Raw genomic sequence first — 23,381 nt, forward strand, 5'->3', positions numbered from 1 at the left:
GATAGCGTCACATATAATTCAACTTTAAAGATACATTTTCACGTTGTGACACGTACTGATTGTAAATAATCCAAATACTTGTTAATTTAACAATAGGTGTTATTGTTCTGTTCTGTGTTTCGTGACTTCTGGGACCGTTCTTAAGTATTCAGTTGCATACTGAAACTTCATGTCGCCATAAATTTTCAGGCGAAATTTATTTATTTTTGGTCTGGGGATGTGTAAGGATCCTATATCGTCACGACTCAAAATATTTGTCATTATGTTTAACATTCCATCGTAAATTTGTCGACCTACTTTATCGTAGAGCATATATTTCACTAACTCTGATTTTTCGTAGGTGGTATTCCAAAGTAATTATTATGTGATGTTTATGGTTGGGCGGGAGCGCTTAGTATGGCAGGCTAATGGAGAAAGTCAGCTTCTGAAATTCGCGGTCGAGTTGAGTGGAGCTCAGACGATGCACCTGGCGGCACTGTTCGGATGAATATCCTAATTAACTTTTAATATAATTATCCACGTCGCATTTGTTCGCTTTAGTGTTTCCGTATGAAACGTTCAATGTGGTGTGATGGTATTCAGATGTTGCTAAACTGCACGTATTATAAGTTTTAAGTAATAAACCGTACTGTTGGTATTCGGCTAACAGTACGTGCTCTGAGTCGAAGCTGCCAGTATCCGCTTTCTTAAGCTACAAGTCACTGAAATCTGAGTCGTTAAATTTATAGAATAGTAAGGGGCAGCTTCCTTGTAATGGAACGCACCCGAACTGTCATGTTATAACCTGATAGTGAGTGAAGTGTTTTAATTTGTTCCAAAGGGAAGGCATCTACGCTGGACACATTAGCAGATTTGTTTTCCTTTATAGCCTTGTTCGTTCTGACATCTGGAAGGGGCTAGTGAGAGCATTGGACTCCTCCTGTCACTCATGATCTATTTCAGGTACTTTGTGTTTGACTTTCCTCTTCATGAGCAGATGGTAAACTATCTAGTTCACAGCGTTGTAATGTGTAATAAGCTTGGTTGTATAATTACTGAGATGTCTGAGTAATTTTCATGGTTTTTCGCTGCATCTAGTTAGATCCATTTATTCTTTTTTATCCAAACATCCTTTTCAATGCTGTTATGAAACGAGGAGTTCGTCACTTTACGCTGTTGCTTGTAAATGCAGGAATATTAGCTACACCATTTACACTAGGAGCTACATCTGGTTCCTCTTCAGGACCATAGCTGATAGTCATCTCAGTAAATACGACAAGTAACACCCTTTCATTGCTAACTGAGCCAGTGTACACATATCACGACAGGGGCAATTGTCGTAGGTATTGTAGTGGACTTGATCTTAAGGTAAACATAATGTTGAGGAAAATTCAAGAAGACGATATGTGAGAGCCATTTATTGCTCTTTACATAGCTACATCAAACTATTGAGGCAAAGTAAGTGTTGAAAGAGAGAGCGGCCACTACGTGACGACGTTGCACATGGGGTCTGCGTTGTCGGCGATGCAGTCGACCCAGGGCACCCAGGTGTTGTTCCAGCGCTTGGGGTCGGCCAGGTCGGTCTGCGTGACGTTGGCCCCCGGCTGCGGCATCAGAGGCTGCGACAGCGTCTCCAGCCGCTCCAGCAAAGTGTCCACCAGGCCCTCCGGCATTTCAGCAGGTGCACCGTCGCCTGCCTCGCACGGGTCCTGCCTGATGTTGAAGACGCACCAGCTGCTGCTGCTCGTGATGTTGCACAGTCCGTGGGCGGGCCGCTCCGGGCAGGACACGGTCGCCTCAGCCCGCAGCCGCAGCACGTCCTCCGCCTCCGGGGACGCCCCGACCACGCTGGAGAGCGCCTGCCCCACTGGACTGGCCAGCACCTCCTCCGGGTCGTAGGTCGGCGTGAACAGCGGGTCCTCAGCGCCGCTCGCCCCGGCGTAGTAGTCGTTGTTCTGCACACCTGCCGCACCAGCACGCCGCTTACGGTTTCGATTCAAACAACTTACAACATTAAATTCACAGTAAATGGCTCAACTTCATTCCTCTCACACCTGCTACTTTTTTTCTCGCCGCATGAGAAGGCGCAGTGTGCATTAAATAATTTAGATATGTGTAGCTACCCTTCTTTGATCACTTGTTAGGGTTTCCAGCTGGTTTGTACACATCTCACGGAAACAACTACACGATATGCGAACACCATATGAGTAACTACTTTCTATATTGTACACTTTCCTTCCTTAGCACCGTCAACACTGGTTTCCATAGCACACTGCCAGTGGCAACAAAGTAAGAAATGTGCCCCTGCTCTTCAAGAATCGAGTATCCATTATTAAATCTTACTGTGCCCTGTCGATACTCAGGTTTCTTGGTTTATGTGCTTCTCTATCCTTCATGGCCAAAGTCTGGTCACAAAATTTTATCATCATATAACTACCTGGCGGAATCCTTCCACCTAAGTATCTCATCAACTTATAACACGCATCAGACTTATACAGGATGTAATGGGCACAAGTGCAGATACTGGTGACTGAGGATGCTGTACTGAACAGCACTACATCAGGATGTACATCATTTGCACACTAACAATTATAGCTATTATAAGTCGTATTTTTAGTGGTGGATTTTACCTGCCAGAACATGTGGCAAGAGTAATCCATTAATGCTAATTTTCCCCTGGATATCAAGTCAGGTATTGAAGCGTGAACGTGTGGACACAAAATGATAAGTCTATAACGACAGCTGTAGTCCACTTAATGATGCAGTTACAACTCTGCAGAAAACATCAGGTAGTACATTATGTGAGGTGTTTGTGGGAGCCCTGTTAGATATAGAGAAAAAACAACCAATACACCAAAGTGTTTACACATTTAATGTTCAAATGTGTGTGAAATCTTATGGGACTTAACTGCTAAGGTCATCAGTCCCTGAGCTTACACACTACTTAACCTAAATTGTCCTAAGGACAAACGCACACACCCATGCCCGATTGAGGACTTGAACCTCCGCCAGGATCAGCCGCACAGTCCAACACATTTAATGAACGACATATAAAGGTATCTGCTGTTGTACTCGTTACACTCTCTATACATGACCCCTATGCTCATCGCAGCCACAAAGTCTGCCACATATCACTTAATTGTGCACTGTTCGCTGTGCCATTCCACAGTTGCGACTGTTGTGGGATCTGGACTGACCCAGTAGCACAGCGTCTGATGTATTTGATAGGTTCCAGACAACGCCAGCACGGGTCGGGTTGCTACTCACCTTTGACGAGCTTCCAGTCGCCGACGCGGACTGCGCCGTTCTCGGCCACCTCGTCGTAGTTGAGGAGTATCTCCGTGCGCTGGCTGGGCTCTCCAGAGACCAGCCGCGGCCACATGTTCACGCCGTCCAGGTCGTCCGGCAGGTCTGACGCATTACCTCCTGGATAAACATTGAGAAATATTACGTTTAACGAATTACCACCTTCAATACCCAACAGATTGTTTGCTGTAATACATCATGTTCTGACATGAAGGACTTCGTTTCTAGTTGCAAAAATCATAATAAACATTCTTTGTACAAGAGAGTAATGAATGTGCTCGAAAATATCCATTTTATTGCCCCAGGGCGATAAGCAGAAGGTGGCCACAGGGAAGGTGCACGGAGTTAGTCTTTTCAAAATGAACGCGAAGTAGGTACTTGTGCTCTGCAGAACGACTTTGAAATACATATATTGTGATAGCTTTAGTTTATACTTACGTGCAGTGGAACAGTGTGCGTGAGAAGTAACTGTAATGTAAAATATTTATTAGCAATTAAATGCAATCGTCACAGTGCTATGTTTCAGAAGAAAATTAAGCCTACTGCGAAACTGAACTGCTACACTCTTTGACGGAAAGTAATAATTTCAATAAGACCATTTTTAAAGTGATGTGGAGTATGACCCATAACCCGTAATTTAATCGCAATGCACAGCTGTGTCAGCTAAATGGAGTGACGGCAAAGATGAAGCACACCAAGAACCAAGATGGGGAGGAGGAAACAAACCAAAACTTCATAAGCTGAGTGGATATGTGATGTTATTTCAGCGATTACAAAATGGAATCAAATACACAAATAACTTGGTATATCAGCCCACTTGTATGTGTGATGATGCACAACCGCCACCCCTCCCCCCGCCCCGCCATCCGTCCCTGGTCGGCCTGTATGCAGTTGGGAAACCTGTTGTGGAGCTGTTGTATCCACTCATGAGGCAAGATGTCCCACAACTCTAATATCTATTCCTGATAATCTGGACACTGGTTAGGAGTTGACGAGTGCACTGGTGCAATACAGGTTCTGTTGGCGCCAGATCTGGGGAACTTGCTAGCTACGAGAGTACCTCAACATCACGCAACAGACAAGTTCTGTATGTGGACGAGCATTGTCCTGATGAAAAGTGACACTACGATACTGTCGCATAAGAGGTAACATGTAACGATGAAGGATGTCCATTACATACTGTTGCGCCTAGAGAATTCCCTCGGCGGCAACCAGCTGCGACTGAAGTCATACCCAAAGACCGCCACACCATGACACCAGAAGTAAAACAGCTTGGCGCCTCCAAAACATTGGAAGAATTTGGCCTCTACGTATATCGCCGCCATACTCACCAACGACGGTCATCGAGGGTAGTGCAGAACCGCGATTCGTTACTGAACATAATGCAACACTATTCATTTGCCGTCCATGCTCCCTAGTCACTACACCACTCCATATACAGCCATCTGTATTGTGGTGTTAACAGCACGGCATGCATAGGATGGTTATTGGCTCTGAGCACTATGCGACTTCTGAGGTTATCAGTCGCCTAGAAAGAACTAATTAAACCTAACTACCCCAAGGACAGCACACACATCCATGCCCGAGGCAGGATTCGAACCTGCGACCGTAGCGGTCACTCGGCTCCAGACTGTAGCGCCTAGAACCGCACGGCCACTCTGGCCGGCTAGGATGGTTGTTCCCTAGTATGGCTCAAATTAATGGTGCTGTAAGACACAAAATGTTGTACAGGGTCCATCACTTATTACCGGATGGTAGTTACAGATGTTAAGTGGTTATGATGGCCTTGGTGCACAATACAGCTATCCCCCCCCCTCCCCCCGTCCGTTCACCCTTCCCCCTTGTAATGGTCAGACATATTCGACTGGTACTTGGTGACGAGTATTTTGCCCCTTACATTCCAATATAGTCCAACATTGGGCCACTGTTACACTCTGGTTACTGCACAATTAGATCATTCAGTGAAATAGAGTCCCAAAATGAGGCCTGTCTCTAACTCTTGTCAGTGCTGATGAAACTCTCTCGATTACATGGCATCTCCATGTGTTTCACAGTGATCATTCAACGTCTGACATTGTTCATGTCCCTCATATACCTTACCTGATGACAACACAATGCTAATGCACTCTGCTCAATGTTGTAACTGTCGCAGAGAATTGAAATTCTAATCAGTGATATCTGCTGATGGCGTGTGGATGTAGAAACGTACATTCACAATAGATCATGTCTTCTTGGTACTTCACTCTTTTTTGTCAGGCAGTGCAGTTGTGTTACATGTATTTCAGGACATAGTGTTTGTGTGGAATGACTGGCATTAGATGTGAGTGCTACTGATGCGGGCACTGCCTATGACTATTTCCCTGGCTACCAAATGAGCACCCTGCCCCCTCTTCCCACTGCCCCTCTCCCCTGGACGTACCTGCTGCGGCGTACAGCGTGGGCAGCCAGTCCGATATGTGCATCAGCTCGTGGTCCACCCTGGACGTGTTCTGCAACAGGGGGCTCCATACAGCAGCCACACCGTGTACTGCGCCTTCCCACAGGCTGTTCTTTATCTGCAAACAAAACAGCGCAACACGTCACAGCACGTCACTTCACACATCATATATCATGTTACATATTGTGAAGGATTTACAGTGTTTAACGGATTTGCTTCAGTGTTTAGAGGCACAACACATTGGCGAGGGAACTGATATGTAAATTTTTTGACCCTGTAATGGCAAGTGTGGAGATGTGCAGATATAACTGGAAGCTGTACAGCTCCTGCAAAACCTTTATGCTACACATCTACAGCTATACACAAATCTACATTAGTACTGTGAAAGCCATCGCATGTTATGAGGTGAAATATATCAGGTACACCAGCACAACGGATGCCTTCTCCTTCAAACGTTCAAAATTTTGACGAAGATGCTGGATGTGGTGCACGGCTTTAACCCAGCATCGGCCGCTGCAATCTTTACAGAGTATTTGTGACACTGTTATATTGAAGTACAGGAAACAGATGCTTTCAGGTTTGTTAGTACACCATTGTCAGTGGTGTGACGGAGACAGCACATATGTCACTCACTTCAGGACTGTCAGACATTTCAGTAGCTAAGTACAAGTGGCCGATAGACCATCAGGTGTTCACGTCTGGTAAACATTTCTTCCTAGATGCTGAGAATGTCGTTGCAATGTGATGGATGTTTCGTTTGTATCTTAATCGCACAGCTCCACCTAGCTAACAAAATTTCAGAACAACAGGAAACATTCTTAATGGAATTGAAAGCTGCCATTAAAGAAGAGTTGTGCTTGATACCAATTGGCCCGAGGTATGAGTAACTTCTGAGAAAGGTTTGAAACTTGTGTCAAGGGACTAACCTCCACTGGCACGACATAAGTGTCAAACTAAATCAAATAGAAGATGTTAGTCTTTGATTTTGTATAAATTGGTATTTTCTTAAATCGCAATTACCATTATCCATTGAAAACCATCTTTCGGCCATACATCACCACGCATAATCGTCTGAAGAAATTCTGAGGTGTTCCTTCATTCTGCTGTGGCTAATTTGTTAATTATCTTGGTAAACAATACAGGCGAAAGAATTAAACTTAAAAAATGGACAGTTAAAAAATATAAAAGATCTGTTTACATTACGTAGACTATTCACATATTTTTCCAGCTTATACACAACTTGCAGGAGCAACCGCTCTCCTGTGGAAGTGCCAAATCTGGGTTATTTTTACCACAGATACTCACTACAGCTAGTGAGAAAGTACAGGGTAGTCAGAAAATCTCACCCTGAAAGCACTTCTCTATTGATTGGCTGTTATATGAACCACAGTTTTTCATAAGGGGTAGCTGAGCCAACTCGAAACCGACCGATATGGACATTCCAAGTGGAACCATCAGCAAGAAACGGAAGCAAAAAGTACGAGAAGAATGTTCTTGATCTCCTGCAGAACAGGCAAGAATAACACAGAAGTGTCAAGATATGCGAGGAATACCTTTTTTCATGGTCCTGTCGGTCGCAAACTTGAAACCACGGCGGAAATCCGATGAAGGTTTGCTCTGATGTGCTGCACAGTGTTTCGATCGCGTCATGTCGTACTTGTCAGTTCTGAGTGCATAGTGAGCGCGTAAAAATACCTAGAACGATAGTGTCACCCGCCAATGTGAAACGTATACTGTCACTCGACTGCTAAATACTGAGGGGTTTCGCCTGATTGCATGCAGCCCAGATAACGTGACTGTCATGCGTGACAGCAAAGTGTGGCAATGGTGCCGGAACTTTGAAACAGGGCGTACAAACCTCCATGACGCATGCGTTCAGGGAAAGAAGGGAGTTTCAACCAATGGTCTTGTCCAGATATGAATCAAATGATTGGAGAAAATCGTCTACGAAGTTCAGTTCTGAACAAGCGAAGAGGAATGTTGTCATCAGGAGTTGCCCTTCATGACAATGCCTGGCAGCACACTTGATCTGGAACAAAGAAGCTCCTGCAGCATTTCCGATGCAAGGTGTTTGATCACCCACTGTAAATCCCGGTCTTGGCTTTCATCTTTTTTCTCACATGAACCGCTGGCTGTAGGGACGACTTTTTGGTGCAGAAACTACCTGTAGAGAACTGGTGGAAAGTACAGGCGGCTGCCTTCTGGGACGAGGGTACTGACCAGTTGCTGCAACGTCATGACAAATATCTAAGTCGGGAATTTGGAAATTTATGGTAAGGAGTAAGGGACCAATCTGCTGAGGTCATCGGTCCCTAGGCTTACTCACTACTTAATCTAACTTAAATTAATCTACGCTAAGGCCAACACACACACACCCATGCCCGAGGGAGGGCTCGCACCTCCGTCGGAGGGAGCCGCGCTAACCGTGACAAGACGCCTAAGACCGCACGGCTACCCTGCGCGGCTTATCGAAGTCGGAGCGGCGACTATGTAGAGAAGTAGTGGAAAGTGTAGCTAAATGTTTCAAACAAAGCATTTTTATTTTTGTTGCGGTTTTTATTTCGCGACAAATCGGACCTTGAAAAAAAAAGTAGCCTTTGTATTTCCGGAAGAATCATCATCAGGAAGAAGAGAATAGCAGGAAGTTTATGCGCCAGTTGCAAGAGTTTTGTGCTCCTTGTCTGAACTATGAGAACAACAGAAAGTGTAAGATAGTAGTTTCAAACTGCAGTTAAACTCCGTAGCGTTATCTTGCGTTAAAACTTCACCAGTCAACAAGACTTGTCTTCATCCATTATTCCTCCATTATTGTATTCGTACTAACAGGTTAAGTAAATGAAAATATCTCCCTCTGGTACATACTCCAATACCGAATCTCTCTGCCGACAGGTGTGGCCGAGCGGTTCTAGGCGCTTCAGTCTGGAACCGCGCGACCGCTACGGTCGCAGGTTCGAAACCTGCCTTGGGCATGGATGTGTGTGATGTCCTTAGGTTAGTTCGGTTTAAATAGTTCTAGGGGACTGATGACCTCAGATGTTAAGTCACATAGTGCTCGGAGCCATTTGAATCAGACTCTCTGTACAGAATCGTCTGCAGACAGTTTTAAAGATCAGTCGACGACATCCACAAAACGATTCGTTTACAACAGCAGCTGTATCATTAGTTTTAAGTTACTGTCGATGCTTTCACATTTTTGATCTGGTGTTTATTTGTCCTCAAAGGGTTCAAATGGCTCTGAGCACTATGGGACTTACCATCTCAGGTCATCAGTCCCCTAGAGTTAGAACTACTTAAACCTAACTATCCTAAGGACATCACACACATCCATGCCCGAGGATTCGAAACTGCGATCGTAGCAGCAGCGCGGTTCCGGACTGGAGCGCCTAGAACCGATCGGCCACAGCAGCCGGCTTATTTGTCCTCACAACATTATTTACTAGTAGAAAATGTGGAACTGGCTAACGACTCCTGAAAATGAAGCAAATCATTATCGACTCCAGACTGTACGAGAGTGTAGGAGAACTCGACTCACGCCTCTGAACGGGAAGTTGGAGCCCCAGTTGACGTCGCTGCCCGCCCCGTTGTCTGCGACGAACACTATGATGGAGTTGTTGAGCATGTCGCGCTCGTGGAGGGCTGTCACCACACGTCCCACTGACTCGTCCATCTTCGCCATCACCGCTGTCAACACAAGAACACTCCCACTTATTATACCATAATTTACAGACCGTGGTGTATAACAATATCTGAGTCATATTAATACCATAAGCTATGAACAACACGCTGAAGTACTACTCTGGACACTTATTGTTCCATCCCAGCATCACCTCACTGGTGATGTTCATAGGACGGAAAGCAGTAAGAGAGTGTAACCAGCGCTGCGAAACGGCTCACCTGCGAGTATGCGGCGGTCGGGGTGCGAGACGTAGGAGAAGCTGTTGATGAGGTCCTGCGGGGCGTTGATGAGCTGCGAGTGGTCACCGGGATGGCAGGCGAGGTGCGCGAAGTAGAGGAACAGCGGCCGCTCCGTGTCGTGCTCCCGGATCAGCCGCTCCGCCTCCTCGGTGAACACGTCCGTCGCGTACTTGCCGTTGTACTGCCACGCCGTCGTCAGGTTCTCGCGCAGGTCGTACCCGTGGGCTCCCTTCCGGGGAAAACGTAATACTCAGTCGTTGCATGACTTTCCATAGCAAAAGCTCTAGCTCTCATCACACCCCGTACACTACTTAAAAAGGACAGTCTCTGGTCAAGAGGCCACACACTGAAAATTAACGATCTTATTTACTGTAATGCGAAATTCGACATTCTAATGCTCATTTTTCATCATCTAAGGAAGCACTACATTAGAACGTGCCCGTCCGTCCCCATAGCTGAGTAATCAGCGTGACGGATTGTCCTCCTATGGATCCGGGTTCGATTCCCGGCTGGGTCGGGGATTTTCTCCGCTCAGGGACTGGGTGTTGGGTTGTCTTCATCATCATTTCATCCCCATCTGGCGCGCAGGTCGCCCAATGTGGCGTAAATATGTAACAAGACCTGCACCAAGGCGGCCGGACCTACCCCGTAAGGGGCCTCCCGGCCACTGACGCCAACGCTCATTTCCACTGTTTTTTCATCAGTACGTCCCCATAAAAGATAATCCCATAAACGATAATCACCAAATCTTCTGAACACCTAGGTGAGTTACTACAAAATCCACGGAACATTTTCTATCTTCAGTTCATACAGTGGCATCGTAGTTGTTCATTCATTTAAGATAGGTAAGATGGGTCATTCAAAGACGACATGTGGAGTGTGGAACTTGCAGTCTGCAACTTTTTGGAGATATTCGACCCTTTTCAGGCAAACGTGACACATATATACCGGAAATGCATGATCAGATGCATTGACCGTCGTTTAGAGTAAAGAATGGCTCGTCAGGGCAGTCAGGAAGTCATCTTTTTTCTCTGAAGTGAATATCCTGTTACAAGGCTGGTGGTGAGTTACTTTAGACTGTCATATCTCCTACCTATCTAAAGTAGTATTACAAAGCTATGTGGAATGGTATCAACTCTTCAAATGAGCAGTGGAGAGGTCAGCTGAAAACATAGACTTCTTTCTGGGAAATTGCAGTGCATCAAAAAAATAAGAGCATACATAGTACGTCAGTGCGACTAACTCTAGAGCATTGTGCCATTATGTAACGACAACAGAGACTGGAAATAATTCAACAACAGATGATAAGACTTTAATACGATTGATAGATAAGGGATATACAGACGGAATTTAATGCGGGTATTTGAAGGAAGGTGACGTAGCTTACCAAATGAGTAAATTTAGGGAACATGTGTTGAGCAACATTTGGCGCAGTTCATTGTCGTATAACCTGAATAAAGATCACGAGAGTAACATCAGAGATACTACAATAATACTGTGATATATGAACAGTTTCTTTTCCCTCACAGGAACTTGTTATGTTGGTACGACTTTGTTTCCACTATGCTCAGTACAGTAGTTTCCGCGGTACATAACGTTGCAGTGGGGTACAGGTTTTCTGGGAATGATCTTGATACAGATACATGCTGTATCAGATAAGGATGTGAACGACATGTTTTCTACACTGCTGGCAGGCTCCGCTGTATATGTTGTCTCATAATAGGGTTTGAAACACAGATATTTCTACACGGTGATTGATGTAATGCTCCATATGTTTGTGATATGCCGGTTGGTCCACTTAAACGTTTCCGCGCAAATACCTCTGGAACAGCTATAGACACTGAAAACAAACTTTCACGATCATGAGTGTAAGGCAAGGGGCTCACGAAAGTAAATAGTGTGAGACATTCTAAAACGTAAGCAGCTATTATTTTCAAAGTAAACTTACATTTTTTTAAAAAAGGGGTGCCCCATGTCATTTCTTACGCAATCGATAATTTGAAAAATCATAAAAAGAATGGTCTTGATTGCAACGTAATACGTCAATTACATAACGAGAAATTGCAAAACGAAGATTATGTTTAAAATAAACGAAACGCGAGGCTATTGCACATCCCGAGATGCAAGCGTGAACCCCACGTTGGTCGTAATCATGAAGTTCTCAAAAAAATGGCTCTGAGAACTATGGGACTCAACTGCTGTGGTCATAAGTCCCCTAGAACGTAGAACTACTTAAACCTAACTAACCTAAGGACATAACACACATCCATGCCCGAGGCAGGATTCGAACCTGCGACCGTAGCAGTCGCACGGTTCCGGACTGCGCGCCTAAAACCGCGAGACCACCGCGGCCGGCTCATGACGTTCTACGATGCAACATTCTAGTACTGTAGTAGCGATAAATAAAGTATGAACCAACAAACCCTGTCTTTATTTTTCATCGTGGGTGATGGGACCAGCGTAAATAGCAATAAGTAGAGCGTTTGTTGCCTCGTAGTACGTCTATCACATCGCGATTACGAGCAATGTGGAGTTCACGTTTGCATATCGAAATGTGCAATAGCAGTGAGTTTTGTTCATTTCAAACAACAATTTCGCTTTGGAATTTCTCAAGATGTAATTCACGTATTCCATTCTTTTTGTGATTTTTTTATGTTATTGATTCTGTAAGAAACAGTATGGAATGTCCATTACATAAACATGTTTGCGTTGACAATAATATTAGCTGACGTTTTAGAATAAGTCGGTTTTCAATATCTATAGTTGTTCCAAAGATATTATTGCTGAAACATTTAACTGGCCACCCAATAGGTTGACGCCAATATATACTTGTTTTATTTTAAAGGGTGACTACGTTTTCATAAGACATAGACTGGAAACACCAAATGTACATGTAGTGTTGACAACCACTCTGAAAATTGTTAGGCAGGCAACAGCTGTGCGTTTATGTTCATCTCATATGCAGCCACTTGGGAAACTGTAACAAGGCACAAATTAAAAATTTACAAGAGTGAAGGCATTCTTAATAAAGCTGCAAGTAAAATTTCCTGAGACTTTATGAGATGATTAAGCCATAGAGATCAATCTCTTGGTCACAGTCTCTTGATACTGATGACTTCTTTTGATCTTGCAGTCATCATCAAATTCAAGGAATATAGCAACGATGTAAACACGCATAGTCAGTACTACATGTCATTGTTGTAATCGTTGAATCATATAATGATTCCAAAACTGAATCTGGTTATAGAGTTTAATAATTAGTCACCAAGACATTGATTACTATAATTTAATGCTTTTACAGTGGCCACCGACCCCCTCTGCAGGTCCGAGGGAATTTGTGAGATGAACTGAAACGCAGAAAAGAAGCCGACTGGTTACCTGGTCTGCAAATATGTAGTCGTAGTAGCCGACGCCGGCGTTCCAGTAGCCGAGGTGGGAGTCGAACCCGCGGTAGGTGGGCGTGTAGACCTTGGAGTAGTGGCCCAGGTGCCACTTGCCGATGGCCCTGGTGACGTAGCCCAGGTCCTTGAGGTACTGCGGCAGGATCTTGCCCTCGGGCAGCGCGTGCACCTCGTCCCCCAGGATCACGTGGCCCTGCATGCCTGCAACAACACGGGGGATCCATTAGTCACAGCGCACGCACACGTAGAGGGCACATGTGTGGAGCAACTCATGTGCTGGGAACGGTCAGTGAAGTTAGAGGGACGTCACCGAGGTAGGAAAAAAGGTTGTAATGGGCAAATATCGTCGTCAGTTACTGGCGAGATCGATACAAGGATGTGGCTTACAATTTTGCTTCCCACTGATGATGATGAAGTCCCATACTCATTGACAGAGCGTAGGGGACGATGCGGGAGACCCGTACCGCTGTACTAGACGAGATCCTAGCGGAGGTGGTTTGCCATTGCCTTCCTCTGACTATAATGGGGATGAATGATGATGATGAAGGTGACAACACCCAGACATATCGAGGCAGGTGAAACTCCCTGACCCATTCGAGAATCGAACCGGGACCCCATGCTCGGGAAGCGAGAACGCTATCGCGAGACCACGAGCTGCGAAAGCAGAGGTATTAAAATTTGAGAACCAGCTCTCAGTGGTCAAGAATGGCAACTGATGTCACCAAGGGTCTAGTTCAAAGAACAATTCTGTGAGAAATGACAGGTGATCTAAGTCAAATGGCCGTAGAAGGGTATGGAGGCCGTTTCTGATCAACACTTCTGTAGCTGGATACAGTAGTGTAAAATATTTACACTAGAGATTTTGTCTTGAAAATTCGAGGATTGGAACTTTAGCAGTGGAACTATGAATTTACAACTTATGTTTCAAAGCTGTATTGTCCTTCAGAGTAGTCGCCAGTATTGTGTATAACCCGCTGCCAGCGATGTGAAAGACGTAGGATATTCTTAGCAGCGCTGGTTGTGTTTATAGTTCGAGTGGAGCGGTCTATTGCTCAACGAATATCTGTAACAATTCTAAAACGAATGCCATGAAGTGCATTCTTCAATTTAGGAATCAAAATGAAGTCACAAGGGCTTAAGTCCTGGGAGTGTGGTGGTGGTATAGCACATACCAGATCTAACAGATGAATTACAACTTGCACCATATGCATCAAAGCATTATCCTGTAAAATGATGGTCGGGTCCTGCAGTAAGTGCCGTCACTTCTTTCTCTCAGGTGGTCGGAGGCTGTGTCGCAAAACTGATCAGCCAAGAGAAAGAAGCGGAGACACTTCCTGCAGGAACCACCCATCATTTTTGCAGGACAATGCTCTGGCGCATATGGCGCAAGTTGTTACTGATTTGTTCAGTCGACGGGGCTGGAAAGTACAGTACCACCTATCACACTCCCCACAGCTCTTGTGACTTCAGCTGGAATCCTAAACTGAAGGAAGCACTTCACGGTATTCCCTTCAAAACCATTGCAGAGATTCGAACTATAAACACAACTAGCACTGCTAAGGATATTCGGCCGTTGTGGCCGAGCTGTTCTAGGCGCTTCAGTCTGGAATCGCGCGACCGCTACGGTCGCAGGTTCGAATCCTGCCTCGGGCATGGCTGTGCGTGATGTCCTTAGGTTAGTTAGGTTTAAGTAGTTCTAAATTCTAGGGGACTGATGACCTCAGATGTTAAGTCCCATAGTGCTCAGAGCCAATTGAACCATTTGCTAAGGAAATTCCACGACTTCCACATCGGAAACACGTATCTAATTTGTATAAGTTGTAAATAAATAGTTGTCACTATCAAAGTTCCAGTCCTCGTATATCTTAATGCCAACATTTTTCACTTACGTTTGATTATATTTCGGTAATGTACTGCGATTTGTGTTTCAAGAGTGGATTTCAAAGCGTTGACAGATATAGAAATAAGACCACTCGGTTGTAAGACCGGGATGTTACTGGTTTAATGCAGCAATAAAGCAACTTCAATCGTGAAGTGAGGTAAGTTACAGCTTGAGAGCCCATGCTCCACTGGAATGAAAAAGGGGGGAACGAGAACTTGTGCAAAGGTAATATCAGAGGAAACTGTGCACAAAGCAAGCTAGAAAGTTGGTGAAGAATTTCTATGTATAAGTTGTGCTCACGAGCCCTGAAGACGAAGAAGTGCTACTTCCCAGCTGACGTCAGACTCACCCAGCCGGACGGGGTACTTCCCAGTCATGATGGCCGACCGGGACGGCGTGCAGACTGGCTGCACGTAGTGGCCGTTGAGGATCACCCCGTGGTACGCCAGGGCGTCGATGTTGGGCGTGGGCACCTGGTCCGAGCCGTGGAAGCTCACGTCGTTCCAGCCCTGCAACACGTTTTGCTACGTCACACGCATTCTTCAGCTCAATACCACTCGTCTTCACTAGCCGTTTCGCCTTGTTCCCCAAATGTAATAAAGTTTCATTTAGAGAATGAAAACAGTGTAGTGTTGAGAAAAATACCACGAAATAAAAAGAAAAGTTCTTATCGATACTATTATGACCCGTGATAGACGTGACACGTTTCATTGAACTAATCTCCATTGACTAACTCCACTGCAAAAAAAATGAAATGAATACTTACGCACATACGGAAAAAATATCTCCTATAATTTCACAAGATTTTGGTAGATATCTTTCCCTACCCTCTCTGATCTGGAACTCAACTGCATTTGTCACATTTATTTCAAAGGCCTTTTTAAGAACTATTTTTCTATTGGTGTAGGTCTTTTCTTAGCTCACTTGTTCAACTGTTTACTTTTAATTTCCTGACATTAATTTCTTTGGCATACATAGCATCCTTTTGCTTTAGAGTTTTAAAATAAGAGAATAGTGTATTTAATTGTTGAATTATATTCATGAATGGTTGTTTTAGCAGGATTTTACTTTCGTCTGTGTTGCTTATTACTTTTCTGTTTTCCTACTCTTTTCCCTACAACTCGAGTATATATTAGATGCCTGATTTCAGCTATCAATTTTCTTCTAACCCTTCTCAAGAAAAGGAGACCTTAGGAAGTCATTCATGTTTTTATATCAGTTCTGGTATTCTTTTGCACTTGATTTGGACTGTTCTGTGTTCGGATCACTGGGTAGATAGTTATGCTACCTCTCCCCTCTATAACCTTTCTAATTATTTTTGCCTCTTATCATTGCACCTGCAAGTAATTTTTATTTAATTTCTGAACTGTAACGTGCAAGTCTATGTCTAAGTTTGCCGTATATTATCGCTCAATCTGATGAGTCAACTGAAAAACACGAGGGCTATTCGCAAAGCAATGTCCGATCGGTTGCGAAATTTAAACCACAGTGAAAAATCCGATGAAGCTTTGAATAGCTGTCTTGGGCAATGTCTCCAGTGTGTCCGTCGATTGCATCACGTTGCTTTTTTTCACTTCTGAGAGCACACTGAGCATGTAAATACACCTAGAACAACAATGTCTCTAGCCAAGTTTGTGTGCCTGTAACAGGTATCGCCTGATTTCGTGCAGTTCACACGACGTAATTGTCATGCATTTCCTTGCTCGTGACAATTCTCGCTCACACACGGCAGAGGCAATGAGGACGTTCCTACAGTGTTTTCGATGGAAGGGGTTTGATCGTCCACCATACAGCCTAGACTTTGCTCCCGCTGATTTTTATGTCTGTTTACATGAACCCTGGGCTAAGACGAAACATTTTGGCACAGACAACGAGCTGTAGACTTGCTTAGAGAATTGGCGGAAGGCACAGGCGGCTGCCTTCTCTGACGATAGTATTGAAGAGTTTGTACAATGGTACGACAAATGTCTCAGTCCTAGGGCTGACGATGTAGAGAAGTAGCTGGTAGGTGTAGCTACCTGTTGCAATTAAAAAATTTAAGATTTTCCTCGTGGATTCCATTTCGCGGCCGAGCGAACCTTCCTTTCCAAACAACCCTCGTAGGTACGGCTACTGGGTATGCTATTAACAAGTGAAATTATGATGAGGGTTGACCCCTGACACAGATCCCAGTACGGAGCCAACCTCGTTACTCGAACTGTAGAGAAGGTACGATTGAGTAGCAGATATCAGTCACTTCGAAACACAAGTTTTAATGGCTTCTATCCTTTGAAATGTCATAGGCCTTGCCACTCATGCAGTGAAGATTGCTGGACGAGCCGATTAGACCCACCAGCAGTTGGAGATTCTGTAATGAACTGTAAACTCTGAACGTACCGATGGTGAAATCATGGTAAACATGAAATGAAGTCATCGTTCCAAATAATATAAAGTTGCTTTGCAATTATATTTATTTCTTACAAAATTATGCCATCTACTACAATGAGAAGCAATGAAGTTAGAGACTTTACATCATCAAAAAGTCGTAATATGCTCTCTTGTGTCTCGTAATTCTGCAACAAATTGACGTCAGCAGTTCAAGCCCTATAACTGACGTATCTGTCCGATGTTTCCTTATGAAATCCTAAGAAACAAGGATGTATAATACTATTTGTCCAGTTGACGGTAGGATAGCACGGCGACTCACCATGTCGTCGGCGACGATGAAGACGATGTTGGGCGGCTTGGCCCCTGCCTGCCCCACGGCGCCCACCAGCCACACAGTCGCCACCACCAGCAGCAGTCGCATCCTCCCCAGATGTCTCTGCCAACAGTCAGACACAGAGCAGGTGTCAGTACAATGCCTTGTTCTACTGGAAATGTACACATGGTTGCCATACTAATGAAATTCATTTGTAAGTCTTTAGAGCCGTGCGACCAGCTTACAACATTCAGCTAGGAAGGTAATTTGCAGTGTGCAGCACTGCAGCTCCAGAGTAATTATTACTGTTAGCTCTGACTGTTTGATGTCCTCCCTCATGGTGCAACAATCAACTCTGGAGTGTACGAGGTGCGGCTAGAAAAAAACCGGACTGATACTGGAAAAAAACATTTATTTACAATTATTTACAATTTCATGTTATCTCTTTCAATGTACTCTCCTCCTCGGTCTCTACACCGCTCCATACGAATTTTCCACTGTTCATAGCAATGCTGCAGATCATTTTCGGTAAGTCCATACATTACTTCCGTCGCTTTTTCTTTTACTGCTTCAACAGTCTCAAATCTAGTTCCTTTCAAAGCTGACTTGACTTTAGGGAAAAGAAAAAAGTCACAGGGGGCCAAATCAGGTGAGTAGGGTGGATGATCTAAGATGGGAATGTTGTCTTTTGCCAAAAACATCTTCACTGACAACGCACTGTGAGCTGGGGCATTGTCTTGGTGAAGGATCCATAACTTTTTTCTCCACAAATCGTTCCGTTTTCTCCGTACTCGCTCACGTAGGGTAGCCAGGACGCTAATGTAGTAATGCTGATTCACTGTTTGTCCCTCTGGTACCCGATCAATGTGCACAATCCCTTTGATGTCAAAAAAAAAAAAAAACAATCATCATTGCCTTGAATTTCGATTTTGACATTCGTGCTTGTTTTGTCGTGGAGAACCAGGAGTTTTCCAATGCATCGATTGGCGTTTAGTTTCGGGATCTTAAGTAAAAAACCACGATTCATCGCAAGTAATAACATTTTGTAAGAAGGTGGGATCACTTTCAATGTTTTCCAATTTGTCAGAACAAATCATTCTTCAGCGTTCCTTCTGTTCAATTGTGAGACACTTTGGAACCATCTTTGAACACACTTTGTTCATGTTGAAACTTTCATGAAGAATCTGCCTAACACTTTCCTTGTCAACTCCTGTTAACTCAGACACTGCTCTGATTGTTAAACGGCGATCTTGTCGAACAAGTTTACCGATTTTTTCAATGTTTGCATCAGGTTTTGCTGACAATGGTCTGCCAGTGCGAGTGTCATCACTGGTGTCTTCGCGGCCATCTTTAAATCGTTTAAACCACTCAAACATTTGTGTTCGCGATAAACAATCATCGCCGTACACTTGTTGTAACATTACAAACGTTTCACTTGCAGATTTTCCTAGTTTGAAACAAAATTTGATGTTAACACGCTGTTCTTTCTGTACACTCAACATTTTCCGACGCACAGACAAAACGTCAATACTTAAAACAGACGCCACGGGCAGACTGAGTGCAGGAGGCAGATGAAACTCGAGCAGTAGGCGGAGCGAGAGTCACGTGACAGGCCACGCGACTTTCAGCCTTATTGCATTCGTTTTATTGTTTCACCAGTACTAGTCCGGTTTTTTTCCAGCCACACCTCGTATTTTGCAAATGAACTTCTCCTTCTCCACAACAATGCAAGGCCTCACAAAAATCTGCACACCCGAGAGGAACCCACAAACCTTCGTTGGACCGTTCTTCCTCATCCACCGTACAGCCAGGATCTCGCACCTCCTGACTTCCATCTGTTTGGTCCAATGAAGGATGCACTCCATGGGAAGCATTACGTGGGTGATGGACAGGTTATTGTTGTCGACCAGAAGAGTGGTACCATGTGGCCATACAACCCCTTCCAATAAGGTGGCATATGGTCACCGCATTGACCTATCGCTATCAGTGTGAAGTCCTAGAAGATGTTCTTTAAGCTTTGGAAACAGATTAAAATCGGATTGAGCCAAGTCGGGACTATATGGAGGATAAATGTTGACAATGAATCCATGGCATAGAACTGTTGAGGATGTCGTAGCGCTCTTGTATGGTCTGGGATTGTCGTACTGAAGGAGAGCGTCCTCCATGTGTGAACAAACTCTTCGAATTCGAATCTCGATTACAGCACGCCGTTTCTCACGCACCAACATAGTTACGTTACACACAACCACTTTACACACTACAATTCGAATGCCTCTAGCGGCTGAAAATATGTAGACATGAAGAATAATAAGTGCAACGTGAATAAGTTTTGTTTTGTTTAAAATCCTTTAAGAATTTTCACATAAAAAGTTCGGAGGTACTACTTTTAGAATGATTTCATACATATATTGCGTAACCACTGCCAAATCACATCCGTTGATATGGGTATCAGTAAAACTTCAGAATACCGATGTAAAAGGCAAACAGAAATTAAAATATTTTCTTTGCCCCTCAAGGCTGCAGTATTTCGAAAAACCACGTAACGTACGAAAATCTATAACAGTTGTCAGTTTGGTTAATTATTACTAAGGCTGTAACACATCTTTCCTACATGAATTAGGCGAACAACATACAATGCAAAAATCTACGTTATGTAAAGAGAAAAAAGTTAAAAATAAAATGTTGTGTATCGGTTAAATATTTAGAGGTAATAGTAATAAGCGATACGTAACGGATGAGACATGTGAAATTAGAGTTAAGGAAGGTGAAGGGAAAACTTAGATTTCTGGCAGAATGCTGTGCATCTGTAAAACATACTCCTTACAAGACGCTAGATGGACCAAATGCAGAGGACTGCTCCAGTACAGGGAGTCATCATCGAATAACCACGGCAGTAGATATAGAGCTAGTCCAAAAGCGTTGTGACACAATCGTAGCCATTGAGAAAGTAGCAGATCGGCTGAGTTAACTTAACTGTGAATCCTTGGAAGAAAGGTGGCTGTATTCTCAAGGAAACACGTCTCTTTTGTAGCGAGCTCTTTATTTTTCACATTTTTGGACGAGGTAGTACGAACCAAAACAAGAAAAAAGGGTGTCGTGAACATGGGCGCTGAAATACCAACCTTAACAACTGTGATCACTTGTTCATCAATTCTGTGGAATACATTTGTTTTACTGAACAAGTGCACATCGCTCGTAAGGTATGCATTTTTGAACTCATGTTCACTAGACATTTTTTTCTCGCTTTGGTCCATTCTACCTCCTCTGAAAATTGCCTACCCTACAGTCTCAACAACAACAGTACTAGAGTACCAGTACATGTATTCCACTGTCTGAGGTATCAGAACGATTTTCTCTTGTAACTTTCGACCTTGTCGTTTTCGCACTGAGTCCTTATCTTAAACTGAGACATTTACCCTTCTCCATCATCCCTGAAAGTTTCTAACGTCACCGTGGAATGACCCTGTGCCCACCGCCAAGTGCTGAGCAGTTGGTCGCTGTGTGTATATCTAGACCTGAATGTAGACAAGACGAATACATTCACGAGACGTGTAGGTGTAATGTGTCAGTAAATGATGCGAAGACATTTGAAGGCAGACAACGCAGAATAAGACATGAGCAACGAACAACTACAGAGCTATAGAGAGTGAACATCTGTCCCCAATGAACGGCCGTGGCAAAGAACGAAGACTGTCGCCAGGGTCAGAAGACAGAATAGGTGACGAGTGATGTTAGAACTCAGCGTCTTCCAAAACTGTTTTTCTGAGACTACCATGTGACGTGACGCGATATTCTCAAAGGTAAAGACCGTGGCAGAATAGCCATCCATAAATCTCTGAATATCATCAAGTCGCCACACAGCACGAAGTGAATGGTACGAGGCCGCTTCCATGAACCAGTGGCGACTGGCTGCTTCTAGAATGGTCTTAGGAACCACGTCTTGCCTTGTCTCCGACAAGATTTCGGTTTTACACTCAGATAGTCGCAAACAAGTTCTCCCGTCTGACTGCCTACTTTCAACCTTGAACATGCAGGTGGACATGATTAGGGACATTACTTTTTGGCAGTATGTTCATCTTCTTGCTACTCTCTAAACGCAACCCACGGCCGAGATATATGTGGACATTTCAGTGGTGGAAATCCATCTACTTGTACAAGACATTGTTCCCATATAGTACATTGTTCTAACTATGTTCAGCCGTCCATTCACGAAAACGAAGTTTAGCTCCACACTCCCTTTCCTCGCATAGCTATGTGGTGTCTGTATTGTTGAGAATACATTTTAATGTGTGTAAACACTATTCGATGGAGATGCAAGCAATTACTGCTTGAACAGGACAGAATACGAAGACGCGATACTTTTCTATGGGTTTTGAGGGAGTGCTACTACACATTTATATCGCTTTAGTCGCTCCACATGCTGTCTACCACGCACACAATATGACATTCCTTTTGTATCGCTCAAGGTAAATGGAGCTCAATTTTGACACTCATTGCTAACTCATGGCCAGTCTTCTCCATGAGAACCTATTATTCCAACTCAATTAGTTCATGTACTGCTTCGAACATGAATTAACTGAACATAGCTCAAATTATCTTGTGGACTCGAAGACCTCTGCGTTGACGGTGCCAAGTTAACGCGTTAGTTCTCTCGTGGGCAATAACTTGCATTAGAATAATCTAACGCGCTTAAAGGTAGTACCCCAGAACACATATAAGCAACGCCCAAATTTAGTTTTGGATCAGGTTTATTCATCGGTACCATCAATGAGTACCACGCTTGCGATGAAATGAAACACTTTTTTTTAAGTTATGAGAATTAGAACTAGAAACTCCCTACATATTGATATAATATACATTGACTGTGAACTACAGAACTGAGAAGCAGCAGAAACACTTACAGTTGACGTCAGTGACCGTAAGATGTATGCAGGCTACTGCAGGCCTATAGTGCTCTGTCTGTTTTGTGAAGGAACTTATATACGTCTTGTTTACGTAATAATCTTGGTTTCAGTATGCAGTATCATGAAAGTAATCTTCCGTTATCTCAGATATGGGATTTATCGCAGGTGGAACAGAAGCTGTTATCACAGATTGCGTGACAAATCGAAGTAATCACACTTTGCGGTAATGAGGTGTTGTCAGGATGACACACACTACGTGATTTCGCGACACCTATCCCAGGGTTCGGAATGACTTGCGATAGCAAAGCACTGGGCCTTACTATGAGTCAGCAGCTAAGAGAGGAATGAAAGTCAGAATGTGCACTAAGAGGGCAGCGAAGCAGTTTTCTGAAACTGTCTGTACAAGAGGCTAATACAAACTTGGAACAATTAGGAAGACAGGCGAAGGCGATTAACAGCAGCACAACCTTCACGCCAGAGCTATAAGCTCTCAGTAACGGAGTAAAAAGGTTTGTTGGTATCCGTCTCCGCTATTTCCCGTGAGGACGTTGAGATCCATTTGCCTATTTACGAAGATATTGAATGGAAGAAATACAGTTGTTGGGCACGTGTCACGATATGTGTCGTTATTGAATACTACAGTTGAAGGGATTATAAAAGGAAACAATTGGCATTGATTTAAGATAAAGATACCAAAGTATCAAAATCTTGTGCTGACTTCGTAGCATCCCCTTGAGACACCTTCATAATCAATGTATGACTCTGGACTTCTTATTTGAAATTATGCAGTAGTGTGTATATGCAACTGGTCTGGAATTATGAACTCATCTCACTAATCGACGTATAACTGATGTTACTGCATTCCACCTAATTGTAA

At 43.9% G+C, this 23,381-nt stretch overlaps 1 protein-coding gene across 1 annotated transcript; it reads right to left on the reverse strand.

Moving 5' to 3' along the window:
- Nucleotides 1–1,419: 1,419 nt before the first annotated feature.
- On the reverse strand, nt 1,420–22,530 carry LOC126203226 (arylsulfatase B-like). Its single transcript, XM_049937471.1, has 9 exons — nt 22,502–22,530; nt 17,607–17,723; nt 15,270–15,429; nt 13,016–13,239; nt 9,617–9,866; nt 9,255–9,403; nt 5,705–5,840; nt 3,247–3,405; nt 1,420–1,942 (listed from the first exon to the last, which is right to left on the reverse strand). Exons 2-9 carry the CDS (start codon nt 17,706–17,708, stop codon nt 1,464–1,466), a joined length of 1,659 nt encoding a protein of 552 aa, XP_049793428.1. The 5' UTR covers nt 17,709–17,723; nt 22,502–22,530; the 3' UTR covers nt 1,420–1,463.
- Nucleotides 22,531–23,381: the final 851 nt, after the last annotated feature.

This window comes from Schistocerca nitens, chromosome 9 (genome assembly GCF_023898315.1).
Source record: "Schistocerca nitens isolate TAMUIC-IGC-003100 chromosome 9, iqSchNite1.1, whole genome shotgun sequence".
NCBI classification, from domain to species: domain Eukaryota; kingdom Metazoa; phylum Arthropoda; class Insecta; order Orthoptera; family Acrididae; genus Schistocerca; species Schistocerca nitens.

Excerpts from the sequence above, each read along its gene's own strand:
- LOC126203226 (XM_049937471.1), bottom strand. The coding sequence starts at position 17,708 with ATGCGACTGCTGCTGGTGGTGGCGACTGTGTGGCTGGTGGGCGCCGTG. Across the intron at positions 15,430-17,606 it reads TCATCGTCGCCGACGACATG|GGCTGGAACGACGTGAGCTT; the intron begins GTGAGTCGCCGT and ends AACGTGTTGCAG. Across the intron at positions 13,240-15,269 it reads GAAGTACCCCGTCCGGCTGG|GCATGCAGGGCCACGTGATC; the intron begins GTGAGTCTGACG and ends GTGTTGTTGCAG.